General features: G+C 44.6%; 1 protein-coding gene across 2 annotated transcripts in view; it reads right to left on the bottom strand.

Moving 5' to 3' along the window:
- Window positions 1-16,547, bottom strand: part of LOC135553219 (SR-related and CTD-associated factor 4-like) — a 50,492-nt gene extending 33,945 nt beyond the window's left edge. For both annotated transcript variants that reach the window (XM_064985393.1, XM_064985394.1), the window contains exons 1-10: window positions 16,357-16,547; window positions 15,288-15,371; window positions 15,098-15,142; window positions 14,756-14,917; window positions 13,973-14,362; window positions 13,388-13,561; window positions 6,882-7,195; window positions 5,750-5,943; window positions 5,544-5,644; window positions 5,214-5,327 (exon numbers count right to left, since the gene is read on the bottom strand). In XM_064985393.1, the coding sequence (XP_064841465.1) occupies window positions 5,214-5,327; window positions 5,544-5,644; window positions 5,750-5,943; window positions 6,882-7,195; window positions 13,388-13,561; window positions 13,973-14,362; window positions 14,756-14,917; window positions 15,098-15,142; window positions 15,288-15,371; window positions 16,357-16,386 (1,608 nt within the window). In that variant the 5' untranslated portion in view covers window positions 16,387-16,547. The remainder of the gene's footprint in view (window positions 1-5,213; window positions 5,328-5,543; window positions 5,645-5,749; window positions 5,944-6,881; window positions 7,196-13,387; window positions 13,562-13,972; window positions 14,363-14,755; window positions 14,918-15,097; window positions 15,143-15,287; window positions 15,372-16,356) is intronic.
- Window positions 16,548-20,030: the final 3,483 nt, after the last annotated feature.

Here is a 20,030-nt window from a genome sequence, read left to right as displayed (position 1 = left end):
AAGAGTCCAGTGAGTTTCAACGTTGCACTGTCATAGGATGCCACCTTTCCAACAAGTCAGTTAGTCAAATTTCTGCCCTGCTAGAGCTACCCCGGTTGACTGTAAGTGCTGTTATTGCGAGGTGGAAACATCTAGGAGCAACAACAGCTAAGCTGCAAAGTGGCAGGCCACACAAGCTCATAGAACAGGACCACAGAGTGCAGAAGCATGGAAAAATCGTCTGTCACCGGTTGCAACACTCACTAGAGTTCCGAACTGCATCTGCAAGCAACGTCAGCACAACAACTGTTAGTCGGGAGCTTCATGAAACGGGTTTCCATGGCCGAGCAGCTGCAAACAAGCCTAACATCACCATGCGCAATGCTAAGCATCGGCTGGAGTAGTGTAAAGCTGGCCACCATTGGACTCTGGAGCAGTGGAAACAGGTTCTCCATCTGGCAGTCTGACAGACAAATCTGGGTTTAGAAGATGCCAGGAGAACACTTACTGCCCCAATGCATAGTTCCAACCGTAAAGTTTGGTGGAGGAGGAATAATGGTCTGGGGCTGTTTTTCCATGGTTCGGAATAGGCCCCTTAGTTCCAGTGAAGGGAAATCTTAGAGATACAGCATAGAACAACATTCTAGATGATTCTGTGCTTCCATCTTTGTAGCAACAGTTTTTGCCCTTTCCTGCTTCAGCATGACAATGCCCAAGTACACAAAGCGAGGTCAAACAGACAGAAGCGGTTTGTCGAGATCGGGGTGGAAGAACTTGACTGGCCTGCGCAGAGCCCTGACATCAAAAAAATCAAACACCTTTGGTGTGAATTGGAACGCCCGACCTCACTAATGCTCTTGTGGCTGAATGGAAGCAAGTCCCCGGTACAATCATCCTACATCTAGTGGAAAGCCTTCCCAGAAGACTGGAGGCTGTTGTAGCAGCAATGTTCCAACATCTAGTGGAAAGCCTTCCCAGAAGAGTGGAGGCTTTTATAGCAGCAATGTTCCAACATCTAGTGGAAAGCCTTCCCAGAAGAGTGGAGGCTGTTATAGCTGCAATGTTCCAGCATCTAGTGGAAAGCCTTCCCAGAAGAGTGGAGGCTGTTATAGCAGTAATGTTCCAACATCTAGTGGGAAGCCTTCCCAGAAGAGTGGAGGCTGTTATAGCAGCAATGTTCCAACATCTAGTGGAAAGCCTTCCCAGAAGAGTGGAGGCTGTTATAGCAGCAATGTTCCAACATCTAGTGGAAAACCTTCCCAGAAGAGTGGAGGCTGTTGTAGCAGCAATGTTCCAACATCTAGTGGGAAGCCTTCCCAGAAGAGTGGAGGCTGTTATAGCAGCAATGTTCCAACATCTAGTGGAAAGCCTTCCCAGAAGAGTGGAGGCTGTTGAAGCAGCAAAGGGGGGGGGCTCTATATTAATGCCCATGACAAAGGGGGGCTCTATATTAATGCCCATGACGATGTAATGAGCAGATGTCCACATACCTTTGACCACGTCGTGCTCTGATCATTCTGTAATTTATAGGCCGTTTCATTTTTGAAAGAATTCGTTGTTTTAGTCGTACTATCAACTATCAACATGTTGTTCCATGTAAAGCTCAGTGGTTATTCAGCGACTTTGGATCATGTTTTATTTTTTGTTGTTGCTGTGGTACCGGTTTGCGCATCGTGTTACTAAACCTGGTATCAAAGTCAAAATTCTGGTATTTATGCAAACACTAGTCGTCTCTATAACCGTGTTCAAACCCTGCGCAATCTACATAAACACAATATATATTTAGGTTAGACACTAAACAAACAGGGCTCTATAGAGACCAATCTACTATTGAGACCACTCTACATAAACACAATATATTTAAGTTATACACTAAACAAAATATTGCTTTTTTTTTCAGTTGATGGCGCCAGCACGATTTGGTTTTACCAAATTTTTTTTTCACGCCGATAATGACCCGACCTGTATCCCCTAATGTACCTGCACTTCATACAGAAACACACTAATAATGAATAGATATATTTTAAAAATTAGCACGCCCTTGACATTCAACACTGGGTCTGTGTCAACTGGCCAGAATGAAAAGAACACTGTCCTGGGAAAACTGATCTTATAAGGAACAACCTTCCATACACAAAGAATTACATTTTTAACTTGACAACATCAGATTTCCATTGATTGTTTGGAGGGAATTTTTTTATTTTTTTTATTTTTTACCTCAAAAAGGGGTGTTCATTGTTAGCGATTCTGATCTGTCAGTCTACAGTTGTAGGGCCATATAAAATCAGATATCTTCTGGTAAATTCACACACACACACACACACAGCTCAAATAAATAAAGGGAACACTTAAACAACACAATGTAACTCCAAGTCAATCACACTTCTGTGAAATCAAACTGTCCACTCAGGAAGCAACACTGATTGACAATACATTTCACATGCTGTTGTGCAAATGGAATAGACAACAGGTGTAAATTATAGGCATTTAGCAAGACACCCCCAATAAAGGACTGGTTCTGCAGGTGGTGACCACAGGCCACTTCTCAGTTCCTATGCTTCCTGGCTGATGTTTTGGTCACTTGAATGCTGGTGGTGCTTTCACTCTAGTGGTAGCATGAGACGGAGTCTACAACCCACACAAGTGGCTCAGGTAGTGCAGCTCATCCAGGATGGTAAATCAATGCGAGCTGTGGCAAGAAGGTTTGCTGTGTCTGTCAGCGTAGTGTCCAGAGCATGGAGGCGCTACCAGGAGACAGGCCAGTACATCAGGAGATGTGGAGGAGGCCGTAGGAGGCAACAACCCAGCAGCAGGACCGCTACCTCCGCTTTTGTGCAAGGAGGAGCAGGAGGAGCACTGCCAGAGCCCTGCAAAATGACATCCAGCAGGCCACAAATGTGCATGTGTCTGCTCAAACGGTCAGAAACAGACCCCATGAAGGTGGTAGAGTGCCCGACGTCCACAGGTGGGGGTTGTGCTTACAGCCCAACACCGTGCAGGATGTTTGGCATTTGCTAGAACACCAAGATTGTCAAATTCGCCACTGGCGCCCTGTGCTCTTCACAGATGAAAGCAGGTTCACACTGAGCACATGTGACAGACGTGACAGAGTCTGGAGACGCCGCGGAGAACGTTCTGCTGCCTGCAACATCCTCCAGCATGACCGGTTTGGCGGTGGGTCAGTCATGGTGTGGGGTGGCATTTCTTTGGGGGCCGCACAGCCCTCCATGTGCTCGCCAGAGGTAGCCTGACTGCCATTAGGTACCGAGATGAGATCCTCAGACCCCTTGTGAGACCATATGCTGGTGCGGTTGGCCCTGGGTTCCTCCTAATGCAAGACAATGCTTGACCTCATGTGGCTGTAGTGTGTCAGCAGTTCCTGCAAGAGGAAGGCATTGATGCTATGGACTGGCCCGCCCGTTCCCCAGACCTGAATCCAATTGAGCACATCTGGGACATCATGTCTCGCTCCATCCACCAACACCACGTTGCACCACAGACTGTCCAGGAGTTGCTTTAGTCCAGGTCTGGGAGGAGATCCCTCAGGAGACCATCCGCCACCTCATCAGGAGCATGCCCAGGCATTGTAGGGAGGTCATACAGGCACGTGGAGGCCACACACACTACTGAGCCTCATTTTGACTTGTTTTAAGGACATTACATCACAGTTGGATCAGCCTGTAGTGTGGTTTTCCACTTTAATTTTGACTCCAAATCCAGACCTCCATGGGTTGATAAATTTGATTTCCATTGATAATTTTTGTGATTTTGATGTCAGCGCATTCAACTATGTAAAGAAAAAAGTATTTAATCCATTCAGATCTAGGATGTGTTATTTTAGTACATACATACATACACAGTTGAAGTCAGAAGTTTACATACACCTTGGCCAAATACATTTAAACTCAGTTTTTCCCAATTCCTGACATTTAAATGTCCTGTGTTAGGATCACCACTTTATTTTAAGAATGTGAAATGTCAGAATAATAATTTCAGGTTTTATTTCTTTCATTACATTCCCAGTGGATCGGACGTTTACATACATTCAATTAGTATTTGGTAGCATTGCCTTTAAATTGAGTTAGGGACAGTGCACATTAATCAACGTTTTTGGTAAAAGTGCCAGTTTTAGCCAACTGGCTAATTTTCAAAATCAGTCCCTGGGCAGATTATTAAAAACAATTACAATACAGACAATCAATGAGCACCCCGCAGAGCAACATGGGACAAAAAGCAACAAGACAAAATCCATAAAAGCAATAATGTTTCCAAACCTCACAAGGTACAGACAGACAACATGGAAATTGGTTAACTTGGGTCAAACATTTCTGGTAGCCTTCCACAAGCTTCTCACAATAAGTTGGGTGAATTTTGGCCCACTCCTCCTGACAGAACTGATGTAACCGAGTCAGGTTTGTAGGCCTCCTTGCTCGTACACGCTTTTTCAGTTCTGCCCACAAATTTTCTGCGGCATTGAGGTCAGGGCTTTGTGATGGCCACTCCAATACCTTGACTTTGTTGTCCTTAAGCCAATTTGCCACATCTTTGGAAGTATGCTTGGGGTCATTGTCCATTTGGAAGACCCATTTGCGACCAAGTTTTAAATTCCTGACCGTCTTGAGAGGCCAGCCTGCCGCCCCCTCTAGCCACCAGGCCAGCCTGCCGCCCCCCTCTAGCCACCAGGCCAGCCTGCCGCCCCCTCTAGCCACCAGGCCAGCCTGCCGCCCCCTCTAGCCACCAGGCCCTCTAGCCACCAGGCCAGCCGCCGCCCCCTCTAGCCACCAGGCCAGCCTGCCGCCCCAAAAGATTAGAATGTATTCCTATATTAGTACTTACACTGACTGTTTTTCTTAGAATGCAACAGAATATTGTTTAGAAGTCATGTGTCTGTGTGAGAGAGAAGCCTCAGATTTGAACGTTGACAGCCGATGGCTTGGTGACAAGACAACATTCCATTCCATGATTAGTGTCTGTGTGCCTGTCTGTCAGTACCAGGGAGACACAATCTCCAGTTTATTTAATGAAAGGACCAAGTGTCTCTGTTGCATTAGTATTCCTACACAAATAACCTATGGGTGATGTCGTTGACAAGCTCCATGTCCGCAGTAATTAAATAATAAAGTTGGACTTTTCAGGAAGTCTAAAAGTCTCTCCTTTGATTAGAATAATTTTTATCACATTATTTAAAAAAAAAAAAAAAAAAGTTTTTTTATGTTAAATCAATCAACAAGTACCTTGATAGCCTTCTGGTTGACCTTGAAGGATCCTCTGCCGAGTTTGTGTAGAGCTCTGTAGGCATCCTGCCTGTGGACCATCACTATGTAGGCACATCCACGAGGAGGGATCATCTGGGGGGGAGTGGGAAGGAGAAGGTTGGCGTTCGCTGCTAAATTGTTCCCTTTCACAAATAGCCTAGTGTATTTTTCAGGGTCAATCTCCCCCCTGTGTCCTAAACAGAGCACTCTCTTATTAGACTATTTCTTATGTGGCTCCAGTGAAAAGTAGTGCACAGTAAAAGGAAATAGGTTGCCACTGAGTAAGATCAGTGTCCACTTCATACTCACATTGATGGAGTCTATCTGCCCAAACTCCTCTAGTAAACACATGACGTCCTGCTGAGAAGTCTTCTTGTCCAGCTGGCCCACCCACAGAGTCGTGGTGCAAACTAGACAACAACGAGGGAAACATTCAATACGGGGCCCTTGTCGAATACAGTAGGGAAAAGGGAGCCATTTTGGGACGCAGTCCTTGTGTATCTGACAATACGTACCACTGAGTGTCTGGCTCTTGATGCTGGGCAGACCTTTCTGTCTACGGTCTTTGTCCTTCTCTCTCTCCTTCCTCTCCTGCGAGCGGGAGCGAGGGGAGTTCCAGCGACTCTCCCTGGAGCGGGACCCGGAGCGCTGGGAGGAGTGTCGGGGCTTCCGGGAGGGAGAACCGGGGGACCTCTTTCTCCTGGGAGAACTGGAGAAATCAAACCTTATTTAAAATGTTTTTAAAATCACAACGTACTAAAATCAGGGCTCTCCAACCCGGTTCCCGAAGAGCTACCGTCCTGTAGGTTATCAAGCACACCTGATTCTAATAATTAAATGGTTGATCAGATTAATCAGGTTAGTTACAACTGGGGTTAGAGTTCAAACCTACAGGAGGGTATCTCTCCAGAAACAGGAGAACTAAAGCACTTAAGTAAAACAATCAAATTAAATATATAAAATCAAACGAGGAAAGATGACTAAAAGACTAAAACCCAAGCTAACACAGCACCACGGGGGACTAAAACCCAAGCTAACACAGCACCACGGGAGACTAAAACCCAAGCTACAAACAGCAATAAGGCAGACTAAAAGCCACGCTAACACAGCAATAAGGCAGACTAAAAGCCACGCTAACACAGCAATAAGGCAGACTAAAATCCACGCTAACACAGCAATAAGGCAGACTAAAATCCAAGCTAACACAGCAATAAGGCAGACTAAAATCCAAGCTAACACAGCAATACGGCAGACTAAAATCCAAGCTAACACAGCAATAAGGCAGACTAAAATCCAAGCTAACACAGCAATAAGGCAGACTAAAATCCAAGCTAACACAGCAATAAGGCAGACTAAAATCCAAGCTAACACAGCAATAAGGCAGACTAAAATCCAAGCTACAAACAGCAATAAGGCAGACTAAAAGCCATGCTACAAACAGCAATAAGGCAGACTAAAAGCCATGCTACAAACAGCAATAAGGGGACTAAAATCCAAGCTACAAACAGCAACACGACAGACTAAAAGCCAAGCTACAAACAGCAACAGGGGACTAAAAGCCAAGCTAAAAGGTGGGAACAGACAGGATTCCATCAGAGGTCTCCTAAACATAACCAACTAATATCAACAATAGGCCCAGCTTCTTACCGAGAGCCAGACCTGGAGCGTGACCTCCTGCCATGACCCCACTGCCTCCCCTCCCTCCTCCCAGGCGGATCTTCTCTTTCTCTGGGGTTTCCCTGGTCAGTGTGCTGGCTCTGGCTGTAGCCCTTGTTAAGACCAGGGTATCCTCCACCAGGTGTCTGCTGTCTCCCAGGCTGGCCCTGAAACTGTTGCTCCATGTCGGGCTGCATCGGACCAGGAAAATGGCCGTCGTACTGGTTCCCTGGAACAAGGGGATTCACCTCCTCTCTCTTCACTTCTTCTGGTTCGTCGTCATAATCAAAACGGTCCAGGAGTTTCTGAAGATCGACATCCATAACAATGAGCACATCATAACTTAGCTCCACATGCATAATAATAAAGAGCTGCATAATTTAGCTACACAACAAGAAGAGCCGCATAATTTAGCTCCACATCCATAGCAATGAGAGCAGAATTTAGCAACACAGCCTTAACAGAGTGCAATGATTTACTTCGACATCTATAATAAATCACACTAGACTTAATATCTGTGACTGACCATCCCTCTCAAGGAGGCTTTAAGAAAACCACAGCACAACGCTCTCCCCCACGCGACCTATCTGTTGTGTGTATGTACTGACATGTATGTGGAACTGAGATTCACATACATTTAAAACATTAACATGTAGTGTATGCAAATTGTAACCATGGTGTTGGTAACCATAGGGATGGGGGGGGGGGTTGGAACCTCTGAGGGCCACTCCTCCTGATTACACTAGTGACCATATCCCCCCACGCATTCATCACAGGTGGAGGTGTTGATAACATTCACGACAAATTTCAATTTACAAAAAAAGATTCTCGTCCTCTTTTGAGCTTCTAATATGCAGCCTGCACAGAGTTCCCAGAATGCCTATCGGATCTTGTAGTCACGGCAGATAATGTTCACATTTTTGGTGACATCAATGTTCACATGGAAAAGCCCACAGACTTTCAGAGCCATCATCAACTCAGTGGGTTTTGTCCAACATGTCTCCGGAACTACTCACAGCCACACTCTGTATCTAGTTTTGTCCTGTGGAATAAATAAATATAAATATTTTAAATATAAATAAATAAATCGGCCTATATTGAATATTCCATTCCTCTCAGTTTTTTGGGGGAAAAGGTGTTGTACAGCAACTCACTGTCTCCCTGAAGACAAATAATGCATATGAACAGCTCCAGCCTGGTTTTAGACCCCATCATAGCACTGAGACTGCACTAGTGGTAAAAACCCTTTTCATGGCGTCAGATCAAGCCTCTGCATCTGTCCCCCTAGACCAGGGGTGTCAAAGTCAAATGGACGGAGGGCCAAATAAAAAATTTAGCTAAAGCCGAGGGCCGGACTGTTCGAATGTTCATTGAAAAATTTTTAAATGACGCATATAGTCTAGTGAACCTAATTGAACCTACTGAAAACCTAACAAATATATTCCAATATGATCAGATAAATAAAGCAATATTTTCTTATGGCTCTGTCAGTAATCTTTAATTTTCAACAGACACAAAAGACAAATTTCCTTTATATAAAAATCCCCATAACATGAACATTAAATGAAAGAAACCGGTATTCAAGGCACCATCAGTAGCCTATATTTTCTATTTTAGCAAAAGTGGGCTAAATTTACTTCAAGAAAAAAACAATAATAGCAATTTTCTATCATCCACTCAACTGAAATATTTTTAAAATATAATTGGATTGAAATACAATAAAATAAAGTGCAAAAATCTATTAATCAAAAACAACACTTTGTTTAAGGAGAAGTAACATGCAGTGAAAACAAATATTAAACTTTAACTTTTAAACTTGAACTGAGTAAAAACTCTAAATATGTGATTGCACAGTAATGTTCACTTGTTTGAGGTTGAGGGTGATACTTGGTGGTGTCCCATCTTTTCCACAAGTTCATCAATGTTCGGGGTAAGGCTCTGAGCTGAGGAAATCCTCAGAATTGAGTGGAGGTGTTCAGCAGTAAGTCGACTTCTGTGTGATGTTTTGTTCAGGTTCATCAAAAAAAAAGTTGTTCACACAGGTATGTGCTGCCAAACATAGACAACGTTTGAGCAGCCTGGATGCGCAGCTGGGGCATTGTGTCGGGGAGGAAACGGGCGAACTCCGCAGCACCCACTGCCGCATATTTTGCCCTCAGTGCATCATTGCATTGGAGGTCAATCAACTCCATTTGGAGGTTTGGTGGTGAGCTTTCCACGTCAACAGCAAATGGGTTACCGAGCAGTTCCAACCTGCTTTTTTGTGCTTCAAAGTCAGCAAATCGGCGTCGAAAGTGCGGCAAGCATACCTATTTTATCAGCCAACTGTGCGCTCGGGAACGCACTGGTAGAGAGCTTCTCTTTCATGGTCTGGCAGCTGGGAAAGTGGCTCAAATTTTCTTTCCGCATCTGCGTCTCCCACAGAGTCAGTTTGGTTTTAAATGCCTTCACTGTACTGTACATATCAGAGATGACATGATCCCGACCCTGCAGCTGCAAGTTCATTGCATTCAGATGACTCGTAATGTCACACAGAAAAGCCATTTCACACAGAAACATTTCGTCTCGGAGTTGTGTTGTGTCTTTCCCTTTGCTGTCCAAGAACAGACAAATCTCCTCAAAGCTCGAAACATCTTTGAAGCACCTTTCCCTGGCTTAGCCATCGCACCTCTGTGTGATAAGGCAAATCACCATGCTCCGTTTCTAACTGAGTCAGAAATGCCTTGAACTGGCGGTGATTCAAACCTTTGGCTCTGATAAAGTTAACTGTGCGCGTGATGATGCTCATTACATGCTCCATTTTCAAGGCTTTACCGCACAACGCTTCCTGGTGTATGATACAATGATAAGCTGTCAGCTCACCTGTCGCGTTTTCCTCTTGCATCTTTTCCCGTATCTTCGCCACCAGTCCGCTCCTGTGTCCACACATCGCAGGTGCTCCGTCGGATGTCAAACCCACGAGTTTTTCCCAAGGCAGCTCCATCTCATTTACACATCTTGACACCTCTTCATACAAATCATGCCCCGTAGTTGTGCCATGCATAGGACGTAAAGCCAAAAACTCCTCTGTCACGCTTAGGCTGGAGTCCACTCCGCGGATGAAAATTGACAACTGGGCAATGTCAGAAATGTCGGTGCTCTCATCCACAGCCAAGGAATATGCAATGAAATCTTTTCCCTTTTTCACAAGCTGCTCTTTTAGATTGATGGACAACTGGTCTACTCTCTCGGCAATGGTGTTTCTGCTCAGACTCACATTTAAAAAGAGTTGCCTTTTTTCTGGGCAAACTTCGTCACAAACTTTAATCATGCAGTTTTTGATGAAATCCCCTCCGTAAATGTTCGGGCTGAAAAGCGATCTCTTCTGCCAAAATAAAACTGGCCTTGACAGCAGCCTGGCCTTGTGATTTGGCTTTTTTGAACAGAGCCTGTCGAGATCCGGAGGCCTCGTTTTAATTCCTCTGCCTTTTGTAGCCTTTGTTCCATGTCCATATTCTTGTTTTTGTCCGCGTGTTTCGTTTCATAATGTCGTCTCAGATTATACTCTTTCAGTACCGCCACACTTTCTCCACACAGAAGACACACAGGTTTTAAAACCTCCGTGAACATATACTCCGACTCCCACCTTGTTTGAAACCCCGGTTCTCAGTGTCCACCTTCCGTTTTGCCATTTTTGATGGGTATCTGAAAGTTAATTTTACTGTGATGCTGACGACTGCTGTGCCAATAAATATTGAAATGAAGCAGCCTACTGCTGGTTTCACCGTTGCATTGTGGGAAATGTAGTATTGGTGCGTGTAAAAGATCTGCGGGCTGCCGGCTTGCTGCGGTCTGCGGGCCGGTTCTAATAATAAATCAAGATCATCCCAGGGGCCGTAAAAAACCTTCTCGCGGGCCGGATGTGGCCCGCGGGCCTTGACTCTGACATATGTGCCCTAGACCTTAGTGCTGATTTTGACACCATCGATCACCACATTGCTTTGGAGAGATTGGAAATCCTAATTGGTCTACAGGGACAAGTTCTTGCCTGGATTATATCTAATCTGTCGGAAAGGTATCAGTTCGTCTCTGTGGATGATTTGTCCTCTGACAAATATATTAAGTTTCGGTGTTCCCCAAGGTTCCGTTTACGGACCACTATTGTTTTCACTATATATATATATATATATATATTCTACCTCTTGATGATGTCATTCGGGAAACACTCAACTTTCACCGCTATGAGGACGACACACAGCTGTACATTTCAATGAAACACGTCGAAGCCCCAAAATTTGTTTCAGACGTATGGAAGTGAAGTGATGCAAATGTTTTACTTAAAAAATATATTTAAAAAAAATCTGACCAAACAGTTTGTTCTAGCTTAATTAACAAGAAACAAAGAGATCTGCTGTATGATATGACAATTAATCTTGATGGTTGTACAGTCGTCTCAAATAAAAACTGAAGGACCTCCGTGTTAATCTGGACCCTGATCGCTCTCTTTTGACAAACACAGCCAGGACATAATTTTTTCCATCTTCATAACAATTGCAAAAAATCTGAAACTTTGTCAAAAAAATCATGCAGAAAAACTAATCCATGCTTTTGTCACTTCTAGATTAGACTACTGCAATGCTCAAATTTCCGGCCACCCGGATGAAGCACTAAATACACTGCAGTTAGTGCTAAACACGGCTGCTAGAATCCTGACTAGAACCCCAAAATGTGATCATATTACTCCAGTGCAAGCCTCCCTACACTGGCTTCCTGTTAAGGCAAGGGCTGATTTCAAGGTTCTACTGCTAACCTACAAAGCATTACATTTTATTTTACCAGGCATGTCAGTTAAGAACAAATTCTTATTTTCAATGACGGCCTAGGAACAGTGGGTTAACTGCCTGTTCAGGGGCAGAACAACAAATTTGTACCTTGTCAGCTCGGGGGTTTGAACTTGCAACCTTCTGGTTACTAATCCAACACTCTAACCACATGGGCTTGCTCCTACCTATCTCTCTGATTTGGTCCTGCCGTACATACCAACACGTACGCTACGGTCACAAGACGCAGGCCTCCTTACTGTCCCTGGAATTTCTAAGCAAACAGCTAGAAGCAAGGCATTCTCCTAAAGCTCTATATTTTTATGGAATGGTCTGTGAGACGCAGACTCCTCCATCTCAACCTTGAGTCTTTACTGAAGACTCATCTCTTCAGTAGATCCAATGATTGAGTGTAGTCTGGCCCAGGGTTGCGAAAGTTGAACGGCGAGCCACTGGAGCAAAGAACCGCCGTTGCTGTCTCTGCCTGGCCAGCTCCACTCTCTCCATTGGGAATCTCTGCCTTTGATCCTATTACAGGGGCTGAGTCACTGGCTTACTGGTGCTCTGCCATGCCTTCCCTGCGTCACTTGAATGGGTGGAATCACTGACAGGATCTCCTGTCTGGTCCTGCACGGGCTTGTAAGGGTGGAGATCTTTGTGGGGTATACTCAGCCGTGTCACGGGTAGTAAGTTGGTGGTCTGTTGATATCCCTCTAGTGGTGTGGGGGCTGTGCTTCGGCAAAGTGGGTGGGGTTATATCCTGCCTGGTTGGCCCTGTCCGGGGGTATGGTCAGAAGAGGCCAGTGTCCCCCGACCCCATTATCTATGCTGCCCGGGGGGCTTGGGTCCCCCGGTCTGTTATCCTGTGCGAATTTAAGTAATATACACCCCCCCCAGTAGTACCTAAGCACTAGGACCATGCCCCAGTCCCCCCTGGCTGTGCCCAGTCCCCCCCTGGCTGTACCCAGTCCCCCCCCTGGCTGTACCCAGTCCCCCCCCTGGCTGTACCCAGTCCCCCCCCTGGCTGTGCTGCTGCTCCTGTTTCAACTGTTCTGCTTGCTGATATGGAACCCTGACATGTTCACCAGACGTGCTAGCTTGTCCCGGACCTGCTGTTTTCAACTCTCTCGCTCGCGCACCTGGGGTCTCGACCACAAGGCTATGAAAAGCCAACTGACATTTACTTGTCAGGTACTGATATGTGGCACCCTCAACAACCACTGTGATTATTATTTGACCCCGCTGGTCATCTATGAACGTTTGAACATCCTGAAGAACAATCTGGCCTTAAATGGTCATGTACTGTTATAATCTCCACCCGGGACAGACAGAGGGCTGGCCACACCTCTCAGCCTGGTTCCTCTCTAGGTTTCTTCCTAGCTTCCTGCCTTTCTAGGGAGTTTTTCCTAGCCACCATGTTTCTACATCTTCCTTGCTTGCGGTTTGGGGTTTTAGGCTGGGTTTCTGTATAGCACTTTGTGGCATCAGTTAAATGTAAAAAAAGGGCTTGAAATAAATTTCATATGTGACTAACAAAAAAAATGTATCTTTCGTTATGTGTTGGACCCCAGTAAGACGAGCTGTCGCTAATTGCGATCCTAATAAATCAGAAATCAAAAGCTGTCCTGTTAGATTAGGCCTCTTAAAAATTGTCTTGTTGGTCAAAAATATGCCTAAAGTACAAAACAAAATCATTACCTTAGCTAGTGAGTTTTTCTGCTCCGTAGGATGTGTCTGGTGTGTGTTCAACGGTGGGTGGTGTGTATTATGCTGGCCTTGGACCACATGTGGGTGGTTCTGGTCTGCCATGGTGTTTGGAACCACAGGGGGAGTCTGTTGCCCTGGCTGGAACCTCTGGAGGATCTTCTGAAGCTGGACAGACAGGAAGGAATACAGCGGAATTACACTTAATCCACCCAATCAGTTACTACCTAGGTGACAAGCAAGAGACTATGCAATTATCCTTTATTGGGCTGGTAGAGAACTTTTATTCCCCCCCAGAAGAATTAACTAGTTTATAGGAAACAGCCAACTGGATTGGTCAAGAAAGAGCAACAGTCATGTTGCTCTGGGGTATATGAGCTAGTAGTGTGTAATACTGTAACTATAACAAAATACTTTGAATGAGTATAACTGGAATATAATCACTGGACCATGGCAATTTAACAGGTAAACTCATGGGTACACTCAGAAGTAGGACACAGCATCTAGGATCTCTACGGGTGCACTCATCATCGCTGACCTGGTACGGTGATGCATACTTTCATTCTATATAGCTCTCACCTCGTGTCCTTGTCCAGACTGGAAAAGCTGTGCCACAGCAGCCAGGGCCTCCGGGTTCTGGAGCTGTGGGGGGAGCTGGGGCAGGGCTGCTGCTATGGAGGCCCTGGAGACTTGGGGCAGGGCTGCTGCTATGGAGGCCCTGGAGACTTGGGGCAGGGCTGCTGCTATGGAGGCCCTGGAGACTTGGGGCAGGGCTGCTGCTATGGAGGCACTGGAGACTGGGGTCTGGACTGATGCTATAGAGGCACTGGGCACCTGGGGCTGGGGGTCCTCCTGGGGGGAGGGAGTAGGGACTAAGGAGCCAGCAGCCATGTCCAACAGGGGCTGGACAACGTCCATCTCAAACACAGCGTTCTTTTGCCACAGGTTGAGAACACGGATGATCTTACTCTGCAGGGAGAGAGGGAAAGGGAGACAAAGGGGAGGAATAAGAACCCGTAATGAGAAAGGTTTACAGTTGTGCTCTGCTTTAGCTGGCCATTAAAGAATATCAGAAAGAGTAAAGTTTCAACTCTTAATTTTTGTGCCAGCTCAATACAGCCACACCCGACCAAACTACTGATTAAGTCAATACAATCATCCACAATTTAACCGCTGATTGACTAAAATCATCCACCATTTAGCTGCTGAATAAATTGAATACAATCATCCACTACTTAACCACTGATTAATTGAATACAATCATCCACGATTTAACTACTGATTAGTGTGTTATCGCTAGAACAAAAACTGCGCCCCTGCCATGGTGGACCACCAGAAAAAACAGCTACAGTAATAACCCACCTTGTCATCGTGTGGACAGAGGTAGAGGTTCTGGAATGTCGCGGTGAAGTTCTTTTGGAACCTGGGTCCATAGACGTCCTTATCCACTCCAAACTGATGTCGGGACTGTCGGACTATGGAATCCACCACGTATAGACCAGGAACCTTCAGCTCTGGCTTACACTGGAGTAACAAGTAACAGATGTTATTATCACTGGTCTTTCCACACTGGTCTACAAAATTACAATAAGGGTAAAAAATGGTTTGTTTTTGTTATATGCTTTTGAAAGCTACTGGCATTGTCTGAAAGCAAAGTGACCCCACTATCGATTATAGTTCCTTGGTTGTGTTTCCATGACTTACCTTCTTGATGAACTTCTCCACAATCTGGACGACATGCTTGTATAGCTGAGAAAGGGGGACAAGAAGTGGAAACGGGATAAAAATGTTTCATGGTGTGATTCTAAACAAGGTCACATTTTGGCATAATTTTTTTTTTTTTACACATATTTCATTTTCCAATGAGAAACACACACACGTTGGCCAAACTTACCTTGATAGCCTTTATTGCTGATTTAGTGACTGACATCATCTTTGCTCGTGATATTGGAGGCTTCATGTCAATCATGGAGAATAACTGGACAAGGAGGGAAACGAAGAATACCTTTAGCTAGCACCTAAACGAGGTCATCTAATCCAGACTCCACATCAATCCCAAACGCACATTTGTTTTTACAAGCATTAAGACCAGAATTGGGGGATTGAGGGCAGACAGGTCATGTTCACATAGGGAAACAAACACTGATGCCTCGACACTGAACACATGGTGCAAATACAGAATAACATATACAACGTGAAGAAAGGAGACGCTGCCATATTTCGGATTAGGCAACAACAAAAAATGAAAACAGGCAACAAAAAATTAACAGGCTAGTCACCTGCAAGAGGAAGACAGCTATCTAACTAGAATAACGCTTGCTAACGTTACGCAATAACACTTGTTATATTCACGTAACGTTATATTTTTCAGGAAGACATAACTAACTTAGTACATAGAAACAACTGGGCAACTAACATTACCAAACTTTTAGTGACATAACCATGTGGTTCTGCATTTCCTACAACAAACCCAACTAAAGCAAGTTAGCTAAATTAGCCACCATTGGCGTATTTGCCAATAACAAGCAGACCTTATCAGCCCAACAACACGCGTTCACACTAATCGCGGGTAATGGCATGGGTTATACATTAATAGCAGACCCGTTGAGCAAGAAAACTCTTGAGGTTGATGCTCCATCGTCTTAGGTCAACAAGAAGGGCAAAGTTCGCCATCATCTTGCATGATAGCTTTTAGAGTGTTATCGTTAGCTGCGTAGTCATTTTTGAGTTGTAGATTGGAAGGTCGAAAAGTGGGTAGCTTAGCTAGCTAACGTCTGCTTTGCTATTACATTTATTAAACACATTGTCCTTCTGGTGGGCTAGATCATTCAAGTAACATGACACAAAGTTGGCTAAATTAGGACATATTTAGCCAATATATCGACAATTCAACTAGCTAACATTAGCTAGATTAGCTAGCAGAATAGCCGCGTAGCTAGCTAACAGAAAGCTTCATGTTTTACCTCCAAGTTGAAAGCGTTGACGGAATCCATAATTATATGTTGATATGCCGACAAAATATATAACGTTTTAAATTAATAATACGTGTTTATTTAGCTGACTATGTTTATGTAGTCGCAAACATTGGCCTGTGTTGCTAACCCATCTATCCGCTGGTTGATAATAGGTGTGGCCAAAACGTTTCCGACGGAAACAAGTCTCGGGAACACAGAACAAAATTCCCGCGAGAAAAACCTAGAAGAGGCCAGGACTGGATTGCTGCAACGACACGCCACAGGGGTGAGCAGTGGAGTCAAGTTGCCATTCAAGTGTTCCACACAAGTTAAAAAAAATGGCGATATGATGATAAATGGATAATTTATAGCAGTGATGCTAATCATGAAGATCGAAATGGATTTCAAGGGTAGCTGACAACACATGAAAGCTGTTAAGAAGAAAATAAGAAAATTAAGTGATACTTCACGAACCCAAGATAAACCACCCCATAGAAATCAAATCACATGCGCCGAATACAACAGGTCGTTAACCAACAATGCCGTTTTAAGAAAAATAAGTGTTAAATAAAAAAAATAGCTAAGTAAAAAAAAAAAGTAACAAATAAGTAAACAGCAGCAGTAAAATAACAACAGCAAGGCTATATACAGGGGGTACTGATGCAGAGTCAATGTGCGGGGGCACCGGTTAGTCAAGGTAATTGAGGTAATATGTACATGTAGGTAGAGTTAAAGTGACTATACATAGATAATAAACAGAGAGTAGCAGCAGCGTAAAAAATTGCATCCTGTAGCACAAACTCCAAAAACGTTCTGAGACACTGTAAAGTCCATGGAGAATAAGAGCACCTCCTCCCAGGTGCCCACTACACTGAGGCTAGGAAACACTGTCACCACCGATAAATCCACGATAATCGAGAATTTCAAGAAGCATTTTCTACAGCTGGCCATGCTTTCCACCTGGCTACCCCTACCCCGGTCTATAGGTCTGTAACCCCCACAGGAACTTACCCAAGCCTCCCCCATTTCTCCTTCACCCAAATCCAAATTCAGCTGATGTTCTGAAAAAGCTGCAAAATCTGGACCCCTACAAATCAGCTGAGTTAGATAATCTGGACCCTCTCTTTCTAAAATTATCCTAAACGATATCATAATCGCCATCGATAAAAGACAGTACTGTGCAGCCGTATTCATCGACCTGGCCAAGGCTTTTGACTCTGTCAATCACCGTATTCTTATCGGCAGCATCAACAGCCTTGGTTTCTCAAATGACTGCCTCACCTGGTTCACCAACTACTTCTCAGACAGAGTCCAGTGTGTCAAATCGGAGGGCCTGTTGTCCGTATCTCTGGCAGTCTCTATGGGGGTGCCAACGGGTTCAATTCTCGGGCCGACTCTTTTCTCTGTATAGATCAATTATGCCGCTCTTGCTGATGGTGATTCTCTGATCCACCTCTACACAGACAACACCATTTTGTATACTTCTGGCCCTTCTTTGGACACTGTGTTAACTAACCTCCAGATGAGCTTCAATGCCATACAACACTCCTTCCGTGGCCTCCAACTGCTCTTAAATTAAAGTTAAACTGAATTCATGCACTTCAACCGATCGCTGCCCGCACCTGCCCGCCCATCTAGCATCACTACTCTGGACGGTTTTAACTTAGAATATGTGGACAACTACATATATCTAGGTGTCTGGTTAGACTGTAAACTCTCCTTCCAGACTCACATTAAGCATCTCCCATCCAAAATTAAATCTAGAATTGGCTTCCTATTTCGCAACAAAGCATCCTTCACTCATGCTGCCAGAACATACCCCCGTAAAACTGACCATCCTACCGATCCTTGACTTTGGCGATGTCATTTACAAAATAGCCTACAACACTCTACTCAACAAATTGGATGCAGTCTATCACAGTGCCATCCGTTTTGTCACCAAAGCCCCACATACTACCCACCACTGCAACCTGTATGCTCTCGTTGGCTGGCCCTCGCTTCATATTCGTTGCCAAACCCACTGGCTCCAAGTCATCTATAAGTTTTTGCTAGGTAAAGCCCTGCCTTATCTCAGGTCACTGGTCACCATAGCAGCACCCACCCGTAGCACGCGCTCCAGAAGGTATATTTCACAGGTCACTCCCAAAGCCAATTCCTACTTTGGCCGCCTTTCCTTCCAGTTCTCTGCTGCCAATTAAGTCACTGAAGCTGGAGACTCATATCTTCCTCACTAACTTTAAGCATCAGCTGTCAGAGCAGTTCACAGATCATTGCACCTGTACATAGCCCATCTTTACATAGCCCACCCAACTACCTCATCCCCATATTTTATTGTATTTTTTTGCTCCTTTGCACCCCAGTATCTCTACTTGAACATTCATCTTCTGCACACCTATCACTCCAGTATTTAATTGCTAAATTGTCATTATTTCGCCACTATGGCCTATTTATTGCCTTACCTCTCTAATCTTACTTCATTTGCACACACTGTATATAGACTTTTCTACTGTGTTATTGACTTTACGTTTGTCAGAGGGCATAGCGGGATTTCTTATAAGCTTCAGGGTTAGAGTCCTTGAAAGCGTTAGCTCTACCCTTTAGCTCAGTGCGGATGTTGGCTTCTGGTTGGGGTATATACTGTACGTACGGTCACTGTGGGGATGACGTCATTGATGCACTTATTGATAAAGCCAGTGACTGATGTGGTGTACTCCTCAATGCCAACAGAAGAATCCCGGAACATGTTCCAATCTGTGCCAGCAAAAGAATCCTGTAGTTTAGCAACAGCTTCATCTGATCACTTTTTTATTGACCGAGTCACTGGTGCTTCTTGCTTTAGTTTTTTCTTGTAAGCAGGAATCAGAAGGATAGAATTATGGTCAGATTTGCTCTACTCAACAAATGGAGGGCGAGGGAGAGCTTTGTACTCGTCTCTGTGTGTGGAGTAATGGTGGTCTAGAGTTTTTTTTACCTCTGGTTGCATGTTTAACAAGCAGGTAGAAATTAGGTATAACGGATTTAAGTTTCCCTGCATTAAAGTCCTCGGCCACTAGGAGCGCCGCCTCTGGGTGAGCGTTTTTTCTGTTTGCTCATTGAGTGCGGTCTTCGTGCCAGCATCAGTTTGTGGTGGTAAATAGACAGCTACGAAGAATATAGATGAAAACTCTCTCGGTAGATAGTGTGGGCTACAGCTTATCATGAGATACTCTACCTCGGGAGAGCAAAACCTCGAGACTTCCTTAGATTTCGTGCACCAGCTGTTGTTTTCAAATATACTAGACCCCCACCCCTTGTCTTATACCAGAGGCCGCTGTTCTATCCAGCTGAAAAAGCATAAAACCCACCATCTGTATGGTATTCATGTCGTCGTTTAGCCAAGACTCGGTGAAACATAAGATATTACAGTTTTTAATGTCCCGTTGGTAGGATATAGGTGTATCGTAGTTAGTCTATTTTATTATCCATTGATTGTATGTTGGCTAATAGGAACGATGGTATTGGGAGATTACCCACTCACCGTCGGATCCTTACAAGGCACCCAGACCTTCGTCCCTGATATCTCTGTCTCTTTCTCCTGCCAATGACGGGGATGAGGGCCTTGTCGAGCGTCTGAAGTAAATTCTTCTCGTCTGACTTGTTGAAGAAAAATTATTCTTCCAGTACAGGGTGAGTAGTCGCTGTAT

This window comes from Oncorhynchus masou, chromosome 13, assembly GCF_036934945.1.
Source record: "Oncorhynchus masou masou isolate Uvic2021 chromosome 13, UVic_Omas_1.1, whole genome shotgun sequence".
NCBI lineage: Eukaryota > Metazoa > Chordata > Actinopteri > Salmoniformes > Salmonidae > Oncorhynchus > Oncorhynchus masou.
This window is presented reverse-complemented; position numbering and strand designations above follow the sequence as displayed.